Source organism: Octopus bimaculoides, chromosome 4, assembly GCF_001194135.2.
Source record: "Octopus bimaculoides isolate UCB-OBI-ISO-001 chromosome 4, ASM119413v2, whole genome shotgun sequence".
NCBI lineage: Eukaryota > Metazoa > Mollusca > Cephalopoda > Octopoda > Octopodidae > Octopus > Octopus bimaculoides.
Window position 1 is genome coordinate 131873040 of NC_068984.1, and position 14091 is coordinate 131887130.

Here is a 14091-nt window from a genome sequence, read left to right on the forward strand (position 1 = left end):
TTAATATTTATTCATGAAGGTTGTGTGTGGCTGTCAATGTATGGTAAATAATGCAGGAATTGTGCTATTTATATAAAACCATCATAGACTGTTGATTAATTAAATTTCTCTTTGAACACTTAAACATATTACTCTAACTGTCTGCCAGGTAATTTGTATCTTTGTATCACTGCTGATGGAATATTCAATACGCGTTCTACAAATCCTGCACTAAAATTAAATGCTCCATTTTTTTGGTGAGCTGGTACGTTTGGTTGCCTCAAAACACTTAGACAAACATCATCATCATTTAACATACACTTTTCCATGCTTGCATGGGTCAGATGGACTTAGTTGAGGCATATTTTCTACAGTTAGATGCCTTCTTGTTTCTAAGTACGGTAATATTTTCCCATGGCTAGACATAGTGTTCTACTGAACCCAAGACCACACAACTACACCTGTACCTATACATCTCTGGAAAATATTTGTTTTTAAAAAAAATTGCTACAAAGGAAATTTTCACATTAATTTTAAAAAGGTTTGAATTTTGTGATGATTTGTTGATGTTTAGTCCAAGCTCAGCCATAATCATCTTATCTATCCAGTTTACATTGTCCAGAATGTCCTTCCATTTTATAAAGCAGATGATTTGAGAGAGAGAGCTGGCTTCTACCTGAAAATATCAAGTTACCATATAAGAAGCTCCTTCAGTTGGCAGATTAGTATTCATAAAAATTGTAGGTAATATAGTGAAAAACAACCCATAAATTTGCTGCATGTTAAGTAATTTTTCCAATCACACAACCTTATTTTTATATATATCATTCAGTAAAACACAGGAGAGAAAGTGTAAATTTTAATAAATCCATAGCAAACTAAGCCTAAACACTTTGAATATCAAAAGTATGGCTATTGCCAACATGGCTTTAACCTTTTTGATACTAACCTGTCTGAGACTGCTCCTGATTCTATGATACAACCTTGTTTTAAAGTGATCTAAGTTAAAGTCTCATGCCAAAATTTCATGTTAATTGATGTTCCAAACACTAGCTTAGTAATCACCATTTGTATTCAACAGAAATATGGTAACAAAATATTTAATCATTTATCTGCTGAAAACCTGGTTTTGGCAATAATTATATAAAGATAAAAAAAAATTTTTAATGCATAGAGTTACTAAGTTTTAACCCTTTAGCATTCAGATTACCTTATTTAGTATTCATTCACATTGTTTTAAATTGATCATGCATTATCTCATGGCTTCTAGATTTTGATGATGTGATTGTTTATCTTTAGAATGACATTGTATGGTCGGTATGTGAAGCCAGATTTAGCTGGTTTGAACATAAAACAGGTACAACATTTTGGTTGGAGGTGGCCAATTTAAATGCTAATTGGTTTAAACATCATTTGAGGGGTAGGAAATGAAAATGGCTTTTTTGTAAGAATCTTAATTGTAGCCAGCAGATCTAATTGGAGACCATACCTCTATGATATAATAGGATGGAATCTAAGTGACAAAACCTAATCGATATAGAAGCAGTAAAATTTTTAAAAAACCTCCACACTAATAGCTTTGCTTCCAAACTTATTTTGTCTTGGAGCCTTCTAACCACATAACTTGTAATATTTTGAAAATGGTAAATATTTTATGAATTCGTGTTGCAAGAACACCTGTTGTCAAGTTGTGAGGAGGTGGGGGACGACACAAAGACACACGTACATATAGTGGGCTTCCACATAGTTTTCATCTACCAAATTCACTCACAGAGCTATAGTAAAAGATGCCTAACTTGATGCACTGTAGAACTGAACCCAAAACCATGGGGTTGCCAAGCAAACTCCTGAAGTTTATAAAATAAATCAAGCGCCAGCTTATTTCAGAATTTTCTCAAGGAACCCTCTTTGGAAAACACTGCCTTTCATTAATAAAAGAACCAGCCTGTATTGTGTGACAAACTCCACCATAATGTAATAATTTCTGTGAGGTGCAATATGAAACTAAACACCATTGCTTTGGGGAGGATGCTGCACCATCACAGTTCTCCTTTTTTCATGTGTGAAGGCCTTAAATTTTGGTTATTAGAATGAAAAGGAACAATCGTTAAAACTAAATGGCTTGGTTTATCTGCTTAATTTCATACAAACAGTTTTGTTTTGTAAGTGGATACTCTCCCAGAAGAGACTTATTTGCAAGTGATATATACTTTAAGATACTTTAAAAATAAGTATTGCAATGAGACATAAAATATGAATATGAACTACTAGTTTTCATAACTAAGCTTTATTACTAACTGCAGCTGGTGTGAATACGCTATAACTTGAATGATATTCTTGAGAGACTGGCACTTTAGCTTTAAAGGTATGCAAAATATATTTTACCGAATGTTTTTCTTTATTTTAAAGATCATATTTGTCTCTGTTTTCTTCTAAACATGGCTGTGTGGTTAAGAAGCTCACTTTGCAAGCCTGTAGTTTGGGGTTCAGCCTTACTGTACACCATGGTGAATTTGGTGGACTGAAACGTATGTGGAGGCCTGTTTTTGTGTATGTATGCATGCATATAGTGTATTGTAGATATGGGTGTGTCTTTGCATCTGCTTGTCCCCTGCTGTCACTTGACAACCAGTGTTGGTTTGTTTATGTCCCCACAACTAAGCAGTTTGGCAAAGAGACCAATAGAATAAGTATGAGACTTGAAAAAGAATTAAGTAGTGGGTTAGAGTTAGGGTTAGGTTCTATTTATTGGAACCCTTCAAGGCAGTGCCCCAGCATGGCTGCAGTCCAATGACCAGAAACAAGTAAACGATGAATAAGCATTGTAATGTGTAAGATGGCGAAATAGCTGTTCTAATGGATTGGCATTTATAGTTGACAGCATACATTTTAAGAAATTATTGGGGGAATCAGAAAGCAGAACATTGTAGAATTGTATATAGATATAACTGATATTAAAATGTTTCTCATGATTTGTTTTTATAGTGAATTTGAACAATTTCTATTTATATTTAACATAGATTGAACATGTTCACAAATTGAGTTACAGGCGAAAGTTGTTATCGGAGATAGTATACTTTAGCTTTATGGCTGGCTGATTTCTAGCTTCACGTTTGAGTGGTTCTTATTCTTGTCCTTCCAATTTTAGCAATGGTGTGTGTGTGTATGTGTGTGAAACAATATCGAAAAGTCTTTGTTGTGCTCAAAGAACAAAAATTGAACCTTCTTATATTGTGATCTATGTTGGTATTTCTAGAGTGAATTGGTGGCTATAAAGACATAACCTGTATAGTAGGATTATCTTCTGTTAAAACATAGTTATCATGACAGTTGTTGGATCCTCTCTAAATATACCAATTTTTAGGGAGTCTGACCCCTACCCTCTTTCTGCTTCTTACTATTTGCTTCTTATTACACTAAGTAAAAACATTATTTAACATAATAGTTTTGCATCTTAAGATAAATTCAAACCAACTCTTGGTAAACCAAAGGCCATGCAAATGGATGAAAATAGAGCAATCTCATCTGTCCATTTTAAACAGCATTTTCCACAATATATAATTAGAAGCAAAGTTATCCCTTTACCACCTGCCCCACCCTCTTATCCATGTGGCTATTTTAAGCCAAGGTTTGCTACACTCAATAACCTTGATAGTTTTTTTTTTTTCTAACTATTAAACATTAAACCTGTTCTTTGAAAGAGAAATTGCTCTATCAATGTGGTAAGTTGAATTAGCAGAAAAGATACTTATTTTCTGGAAGTGTATGTGTGTGTGTGTTTTCCATCCTCTTAGCCTTTTCATTTGGCCGAATAAAAGCTAATTCAAATTATTATTGGTTTATTGTTTTTTAATCAATTTTGGTTGAATGATTGATTGCCCTATCTGGAGTAATACTTCTCGTTCTGATTTTCATTGAGCAAAATTTATGTAATTTGACTCAATACTTTTACTTACTATCTTAATAATCATATGCCTCTCTCTCTTACACACACAGATATATATATATATATATACATTAGTGATAACAATAATATTTTACTTGGTGATTAATTTCACTAGCTTGGTTATTACTGAATTACTGGCTAATTCTTAATGGCTTGCTCAGCTCATAAAAGCAAAATAAGTGCTCCATTCTACTTTGGTTGGAGAGAGAGAGAGAGAGAGTAGCACAGCAATTGAGAAGATGAAAGTAGAATATTAGAGTGAATTAATGCAATGGCTTAGAGAATGTGTCACTTTTCTGATAGCTATTTTTGACTGCATAAGTACTGTTGGTGCATGCTAGATTAGTAATATCCCAGCATAAGTACAGTGTTCTTTCATTTGTAGTACTAAAGGATAAAGATAGCTTGTGCTTGTTTTCTACCCCTCTCCTACCTACTACATTCGTCAGCTAGATGGAAGGTAGAAATTAGCTATGATAAGTGAACTGCTGGTTGTGTGTTGCTTTATACTAGTGTTCTATTGACATATGCAATGCTCGTTTCCTACCTTACTTTAAATTACAAGTTTTGTGCAGTTTCACATGGTTATATTTCTAAGTTCACTAAACTGCAACAAGACTGAAGGTAATTAAGCAGTTATTAAGTAGGAGAGTATATAAATTTGCTATCTCTTCACATTTGATAATATAGAATTATTTAATTTTCTTTCTTTTTTTGTTTGTAATTAAAAAATTATTTAGTGAGATTACGTAGAATAGTTGTAAATTTTTTATTTATTGGAACATAATTTCAGAAATTCTTAAATAAAAGCAATGAAATTTTGCTTTGTTTTACATAATTTATTTTTTAATTTTATATAAACATTGTGATGTGTAGTTTCAGATGGTTTGGTTATTTGGAGCTTGGAATGATTTTAGATGCAGATGATATCTAGAAGATTAATTTAACATTTTGTGCTGTTGTTAGTTATAACTTTACATAGGTTTCCCTGTAAGCACTTACTTTTTCATTGTTGAGTGACAAAAACTTTGATCTGTTAAGCATTAGCTTTTCAAGTAAGCTATCACAGTAGACCATGTATTTGGTATTTTGACAAATTCATGCTATCACTTTGTATGCTTAATCTTTTAGCATTTAAACTAACCATATCTGGCCTAAATGTCTCACCTGTTTTATGTTCAGATTAGCCTGATCCAGCCTTTCACACCTACCCTGCAATGTAATTCTAAAAGTAAACAATTCCATCAGTAAAATCTCAAAGCAACAAGATAATGCATGATTAATTCAAAAAATGTGAATAGATAAGCATTACATTTGACAAGGTAATCTGAATGCTACAGGGTTAAACAAAATGCCTATCCTTCATTTGAGTTCATACTAGTTACCCAGTACTATTTCATTCATTATTTTGCTATGAAGATCACTAGCGCTAATGCTTTTATTTATGATCATAGTACCAATACTTGATGGTAATTCACAATGCATTGGTAATGGATTGAAATATTCAAAACCATGAAAGGCAATGTAGATTGTACTTTCTTACTGGAATGAAATTGGCAAGAAATATTAAAAAAAAAAATTTTAAGAAACAAAAACAAACTGAAGGTCATATCCATAATTTCATAAAAGGTTCGTGTTGAGATCCTTGGAATATAGTAAGCTTGATATTTTATAATGACTCGTGCTTATGCATATATGCTTTCGCTCTCTCTCTTTCTCTTTCTATCTCCCAAATACAATATCAAAAAATGTATCATGATAATTTGGTATTTAGGAAATACTGATCAAGGTTGGGCTTTGGGCTAAAGATTGAGTTCAAATCTTTTAATTCACTTTTTTTTTTTAAAGTTTGCTTTTGCCATGCTGGAGCACTATGTTGTCTTTTGGAAATATATAGCTACTTCAGTACCAGCAACACATGCCTGATTCTTTTAATCACCATTAACATATGGAATTTGACTTATAGAGCAGTTGGACATCTGACATCCTAAAAATTATTCAAAATTACTGGAGCAATCTTAACTATAAAACTACAATCAAACTTATGCAATGATTTTCTCTTTGAGCTGAGTTTATGGCCCATTGTTAATTCATTGGTCTTGGAAATCATAAATGCATTGTTATTTTCCATTTTCTTCCTTCAACATTTCAATTCTTTTCATTCATTATGAACCAAATCTCTACTGTATTAATACATAATAATTTGCCCTTTGGGCTCTGATATCTGTTAGAAAATGAAGCTACTGACATGATGCATGGCAGCAACTGAAAGTTATTTTTGTTAACACCCTCTCTTCTCTTCTTTGGTATTTAGGTTGTGGGACATTTTGGTGAGAGTTTTTAGCTAAGTGGCTTTAACTGCACCTCAACAATTTCTTGCATTCTACTTATCTCATGTGAAATACTATATAGAGTGGGGTTTAAAGGTAGAAAGAATACTCAAAAATAAGGGTACATAAGGTTATGTTAATGATTAATGATCTTCATGAGCAGCATAGTTAACTTGTTTTTCCAAAATGTAGTTTGCTGTAGTAAACTTTCTACGTCCGAAATGAAAGCAATAACTTAAAATATCAACCAATAGAATTCAACATGGCTGTAGTCACTCCCAAACAAGTGCTCATGCATTTTCTAATATTAAGTCTTATTTGTATGTAAACTAAGTGAAACAGCATATAATGTTTAAAAATAATTTACATAGCTCAGGCATTGCTGTGTGGTTAAAAAAAAACTCCCTTTGCAACCAGGCAGGTTTAGGTACAGTTCCACTACACAGCAACTAGTAAAGTACATGTATAAAAATATGCAATACTCCAATAACGGGGTTATTAAAGAAATAAAAATTTTCAAATGCCATCACTGTGCTAGACAATAGGAAGGATAAAGACTGCAAAATAGGCCTACCAAATGCCATAACTAGGAGAGTAGGTCTTGTATTTATTTTTTGTAGCTGCTCTTCTGTGGATATATTTCTTAGTTGATTGACAATATTATGTTTTAAATTTTCAAACAAAAGCATTAGAATTTATCAGCAGTCAAGTTTCTAATCTGGATGTTTTACAGTGACACTAATGAATTAGACAAGGTTTCGGCTAACTTAATAGTATCTAATGGTGTCTTTGGATAATATTGGCTGAAATCTAAGTTTGTCAATTACATGATAATTAAATAGTGCTGTTTAAAGTAAAGATGGAATTTAAATAGCTAACACTACTTTTTGTTTTAAAACCAGAACTACTGTTTTTCTTAAATAGGTTGTATTATCAAATTTCATGGTCATTTATCTGGTGAATTTTATTTGTGGTATAACCATAAGCACCAAAGGGTAATAATTGCCTTCAGTGAACTACAAGCTTAGTAATTACAAGAATCAAATGAATATTGTCAAATTAGGTTTTAATATGTCATCTACCGCTCAGATTTGGATTATCAATCCTATGGCCCTTGTTTCATTTTGGATTCAATAGTTACTGGCTAATTAAGTTAGAAATTAGTTGTCAGTGCTAACCAGTGCTTACTTGAACTGTAGGTTCAGTAAGTCCAATGGATTTGATGTTTCCTAATTACAAGAAATGCACTGCTCCTACCTGGTCACCCAATTCTACTAGCTTGTAAAGTCATCAAGCTATGGCAAGTAACTAGTTGTTTATGAGTAGGTTTGTGATTCCAACTAACATTAGTACAATCAATAAAGAAAATAGCTTTCTCTGTGTAGTGGACAGCTTGACAAATCTGCACATACTGAGAGAGTATATAAATGAAATATATGCTGCTAAATTTTCCCCCCAAGTATTGTTTGTATAAATAACATGAATACATAATGCCTTTAAATAAAAAGAAATGTTAAAGCTGTGTTGTGTTATGACATGGCAGTTATATAGTTTAGTCCATTAGCTTTTAAACTGGCAATATCCAACCAAAATATTCTTCCTGCTTTATGTTCAAACTAGTCAGATCTGGCCCCTCACACCTACTCTATAATGTCATTCTAAAAATAAATGACCACATCATCAAACTCTTGAAGCTACAAGAAAATGCAGGATTAATTCAAAACAATATGAACTAGAGCACTCAGAGAGTGCAAACCTCCACCAAGGCCACACCAACGTCTTCTCAACGATTAGCTAGAGATGATTTTTAAAATGGGAATATCTGAAATAAACTCAACTGCTCTCACAAATGAGAATACTAAAAATGAACCTGACTGCTTTCAAAAATTATTTGAAAAGAACAGGAAAAATAATCCAGAATCTTTGTCTGGTACCGAATTGATCCCAAAATCTAATCAGCTCATGCCAGTTATGAGACCAAACATCCCTGAAAGTTTCATCCAAATCCATCCAACGGTTCTTGAGATATCTTATCCACAAACAAACACAACTAAAAATAATGCCTCCGCCTTCACTAAGGCGAAGGTAATAAATAAGTATTATATATAAATAAATATTATAATCTGAATACTAAAGGGTTAAGCATATATCTGTCCAGGCTACTTTAGAGCTTTTTCTAAATTTAGGGAATTTCAATTAACATCTTGTATAGCAGGCTGGATCTCTGTATTGAACTGCTTGTCAATTGATAGAATACAGCGCAACAACTATTTTGAAATAGTTACTGAGGTTTTATAGTTTTTGATTGCTGACTACACACTTAATCAGATGTTCAAACATCATTACTATGACCACATACATTATCACAGAAACTATAAAGAATACAAACTGCTAAAGTTAGACATTGATGCCAACTTGCACAGTACTAAAACTAAAGTCTGGTGCAGGCTTCTGCTTGGCCGGCTTTTGTGAAACTGTCCCTCCCATGGTAGCATGGAAGGCAGACGCTAAATGATGATGATAATGATGATAGTAGTAGTGTTTCAACATTTAGAGCTCAGGTTAATGTAGTGAGGAATGCTAAGAAAGTAAGATTAACCCTAGTTTATGATTCTTGCTTAGATCTGTGTTTAATGTTGCATGATTTGTCTTGATGGAAACGATAATTAGTAATCAACAATTCATTACTGGTGAGATAATTACCACCAAAGTGTTGTGCCATGTCATATCTGCAGAGACCAAACTAAATCAATAATATTTTATAGTTTAAGAAATGTCAATGGTAGTTTCCCCCCATACTAGGGGAGTTTCCCCCCATACTAGGGGAGTTTGTTTGATGGGGGTGAGACAGGCGTTCTTTCAAGTATTAGCAATTTATTAAGGTTAGTGTCATTCAACTATGACCTCTTCCTTTTTACAAACAGGCCAGGAAAAAATTGACCATGGATCCAATGATGGACAAAGGAGCTTCTGTCTATCCTCTGTTTCACCACCATTCCTCCTTTGACTATAATAGACTTATTCCAACTTAAATGGGAATTGCTTGGGTATTGTATATATAACCTAAAACTGAGTATCACAATTGTACTATTGTTCACTGACAAATATTGATAGGTACTTCTTGAAAGTGCTATAGAATGAATAGGATGCTGGTCACAAAGAATATTCTCGGGACCTGGTATCTATTTCCAAACAACTGGATGAATTGTGGCAATGTACTTGTAGTAGATTTGAAGTCACAACTTATCAGTTGGTTGAACAATACCTTACCCATTCAGCCTATCTTTGACTTGACTAAGATCAATCTGATATTACAAAGAGTTTATGTAATTTTGGCACAAGGTCAGCAATTTCGAGTGAAGGGAAACCAGACAGTAAAGACATGAAATGTTGCTAAGCATTTTTGCCCAGTGTGTTAACAATTCTGCCAGCTCACTTCCTTAAGAGTATATATAATTTCGGTAAAAGGATTTGGAATCGGTGCATTTGATGTTGTGGGAAGTTGACAAATGTAATCATCTCAATTATGTTTCTTCAGAAACCAATCACACTAAAACATTGTTTTTATATTGTTCTTTACCATAGTAGTGTTATCGACAGAATTTAGTGCTGTTTCTTGTGATTACTTTATCATTGAAATGGATGGTGTTGTAATATATTTGTGAGAAGTGCCAGGTTTTTTTTAAATATTTTAATTTGTTTAGTTCATGATATGGGAAGCTTCATAATCTGAGGTGGGAATAATCCTTCAGTTGAATAAGCTAATTTTAATAAGGTGTGTTGACTAAGAAGACCCTAGGTGTAGGTATAGGTTTTATAAAGATGTAGGAAAAATTTGTCTTATGATGATTGCAAATGTAAAGTTCTAAAGTTTCTAACCCCTAATAGTCATGGTAGAATGCCTATTGGCAAGCATATCAAACAAAGAGACTGGTGCCCTTTACCAGCTCATTGTTTTGTAGAAAGACTAATATAGTTTTTATCATTATCACCATCATGGGAAGATTTAGATCTACAAAAATGTGATGAAATGCAAGTGCTTCTAAGTGTAATATTTGCACCTGTAATAGAAACATTGAAAGGCAAAAACATTTACATTGATTTCATTATTAACGCTCTAAAATGAAAATATTTATGTACAAATTATTGTTATTGTTATTATTATATGATGCATTGAAGTTGAAATTAATTTTCTTTTACGTTTTTTTTTCTATATTTTTCAGAACTGAATGGTTACTTATGATAATATTGTTCTTGTGACTAGGGGTCATCCTCCTGTGAAATGGATTTACCAGGTTCTAGTGCCTTTCACAAAAGTTTCCTGAACACCTCCATGATTTCAGATGATAGTCCAACTGTCCAGAAGCGAGTCTCATATGGTGGTGAATCCTTTCCTTATGGAATCAGTGGTGTTGCTATGCCCGATTATGGCTATAGTGGCAGTGTTTATAATTATTCAAGAAAGAGTTTTCCCCGAAAATCACGGGTATGTTGTTACTGTGGAAAATCTTTCACCAGGTCGACAACGAGACGCTATCACGAAAAGCGATGTCCACTTCTACGTGCTGCTGGTAGTTTAGTGGAACAGAATGAACAACCTGTTGATAATGGAGCAACTGCTTCAACCGATCACAAGTTTTATGCAATTGGATCACAAAGCCCAGCGTCACTCACCAATTCAATTAGCCCGGCTTCTGATTCTTGTCGTGCTGGAGTTGAAGATGAACTTTCAAAGCAGCCTGTCACAAATCGAAGACGGTCATTTGACCAGGCCAATTTGGAAAGTGTCTTTGTTAAACAAGAACCTTCTGAGTTTCTCAATATGTATGTTAGGACTTCAACACCACGGACAGGTTCATCTGAAAATAACCCATATGTAAATTCTGACAGTAATAAACAGGAATCTTCAAAGCCATTGGTAAACTTTCCGTCCCAATCCAGTAGCAGTAACAAAGATGTAAATGGTGAATCTGTCATTACATCTACACCTAGGTATGATCAGGCAGGAAATGTTGAATCACACTCCAATTTGGAGAGTGATTCTCTTAGAACGATTAGAATTGAGAAAACAGAGACAGATGTCCCAAAAAATGATGGTTCAGAAACCAGTATATACAAAAACCATTCTTCAACACATTTGGACCAAATGTTGCAAGGTAATGCAACCTCTTTGTCAGCTCGTCCTCATAAATCTTCACGTTTACAACAGTCAACTCAGGGAGCTTCCCATTCATCAGCTTTTAGAATTGAGCGAAGAGTATCTAAAATGATAAACAAACATCGATGCGGCTTGTGTGGCAAGCTGTTTGATACCCAGAAACAGCTTCAAATGCATGAGCAATTACATACTAAATTTAGGCCATATACTTGCCGCTTCTGTGGTCAGCGATTTACGAAATCAGCAATGAGAATCCGTCATGAACGTTCTCATCTTGGGGAAAAGCCATTTATGTGTATTGCGTGTGGGTCCTCATTTACTCGAAACTATAGCCTGAAACTGCATGAGCAGCGCCGGCATTCTCGAGGTCCTTGTATCTGTACAGATTGTGGAAAGGTGTGTGAGTCTTTAAGCAGTCTCAAATTCCACACTCAGAAACATGAATCTTTTGATGCTTTTGCTGCTAAAGACAACAACAACAGCACCCAAATGGAACCTACAGCAACTGGCATAACCAGCTTTTCTTCAACTACACCCAAAGCTGCAGAACAGCAGGATAATCCGGAATCACTTAAAAAGGAGGCTGATCCACCAAGTGATTCTGGATCTGCCAGCCAAACTAGCAACAACAAACTGCCAGATGACAGTGGTAAGACTACTGTAGCACCAAATACAGGAGAGGAAGATGATGCTAAAGCTAAGGTGAAATGCAATGATTGTGGTAAGGAGTTCACACGACCTTACTTGCTCAAATACCATATAAAGGTACATGCTGGCTTAAAACCATTTGAGTGTCCGATCTGTGGGAAAAGATTTGGATATAAAAATAACATGAAATCTCATCTGAAACTTCATGCTGGAATTAAACCATATCAGTGCTGTGTCTGTGATGCAAAATTTACTCGAGGGTCTACGCTTCGAAGGCATGCTCGTAAGCATGGCATCATGGCTACATCAATATGGGACCTGTTTTCAAACTCTGGAATATCACAGTCACAAGCGTTCAGTGCCAGTAATCTAGCCAAAAAAGTGGCTGCTGCTGCTGCTTCATCCCTACACTCTAGTAAAACGAACTATGCTTCTCAAATAGGGGTCATTCCAGATAGTTCTGACCCAAACCGTCAGAACTATGATTCACATTCAGCCGAATCCGCCATACCTCAATCTATAGCCAACGGCAGTATATACCTAAACTACAAACACTCAGCAACTCAACATACATACCATTCACCTTTAGCTACCTCAGCAGTCATCCAACCCACTTCTTCCGTTACCTCATACTCCCCAAACTCTCCTCCACTCACTGCCCTCAATCTCAGCATAAAAAACAAACCTGATGTGCAGTATCAAAGCTCAGACGTGCTGAGGACATCCTGGAACCTGCAGCGGCCTACCTCTTCATCTACAAGCATATCTTCCACTTTGGAAAGCAAAATGTCCACTCCATTACTTTTACAAATAAACAACAGTGAACTACTGCCAACCAAGCATTCTGCTTATAAGGTCTCTCAACCCAAAGCTGAATATCGTGATTTCGAAGCTCAAACTAATTTGTGTGATTGTAGCCGTACAATTGAAGATAACGTCCAGGCCAACATGTATGGCGCTCACTTGCCAGCATCCCGTTTGATTAAACAGGAGAGCAGCTTACGTTATAGTCCAGTTACAGTGTCAAATGGGACATCACCGGTGAAATTTGACAAAATAGGAAGCTCGTTCAATGGAGAAACAGTTTCTTCTTTGCTCACAACTGGACGTATGTTTGTCTGTGAATACTGTGAATGCTACTTCAAGGAATATGCCATGTATCGCATCCATCAAAAGCTGCATGTTAAAGATGAGAGCCGGCCCTATCTTTGTCCAGTCTGTAACGAAGACTGTCATGATAGGATATACTTTAGTTTGCATATTTCAGAACATTTAAAGTAGGAAGGCTAGCTCTTAAGTTTTTATTTTGATGCATGCTATTGCAATAATGTTGGCACATCCTACCTCGACACATTTTTCGTCTATTCTAGATGAAGCATAGAATAAGAAAAATGGAAAGAAAATAATTTTTTTTTTTAGTTTTTTTTTTTTTTGTTTATACATATATATATTTTTTAATCTAACATATTAGTTTGTGTATGTTTGTGTGCATGTATATATATATATATGTGCGTGTGTGTTTGCATATAAACATAGACACACTCATATATCCATGCATGCACATACAGTCATACATATACATAAACATTTTTTCATCATAATTTTGCTAAAACATGTTAAGCAAGTTGGGGGACTATTTTGGCTTAATTAGAAAGCTGATAACTAATTACAAATTTTTGGCTAAGGTTTTATGAAAAATGTCATTATTCATTTTGTATTATATAATCCAGTTGCTATATATATATATAAATATATATATATAAAAGAGATCTTTCCTTCTTCACTCTTCACATGCATCGACATCTCTCTTTCACTGTTTTGACTATTTCTCTGCAATCTGCACAGCTGTGATCGACATCTTTGATTATCAGATCTTTCACTAGGACAGATCTCAGAAATTGGTCACTGTAGCTTGACTTTATTTAGTTAAGGCAGAAAGGATTCAGGGATAATTTGTCTGCAAACATATTGGTTCCCTCCCCTTATTATTTTTTTTACAACCCCCCTCCCCCTTTTTATATTTTTCTCCC

The 14091-nt window shown here is 34.5% G+C and overlaps 1 protein-coding gene across 5 annotated transcripts in view; it reads left to right on the plus strand.

Moving 5' to 3' along the window:
• LOC106876440 (zinc finger protein 236) overlaps positions 1 to 14085 on the plus strand; it is a 194159-nt gene extending 180074 nt beyond the window's left edge. For all 5 annotated transcript variants that reach the window (XM_014924998.2, XM_014924989.2, XM_052967501.1 and 2 more), the window contains one exon: positions 10479 to 14085. In XM_014924998.2, the coding sequence (XP_014780484.1) occupies positions 10538 to 13342 (2805 nt within the window). In that variant the 5' untranslated portion in view covers positions 10479 to 10537 and the 3' untranslated portion in view covers positions 13343 to 14085. The remainder of the gene's footprint in view (positions 1 to 10478) is intronic.
• Positions 14086 to 14091: the final 6 nt, after the last annotated feature.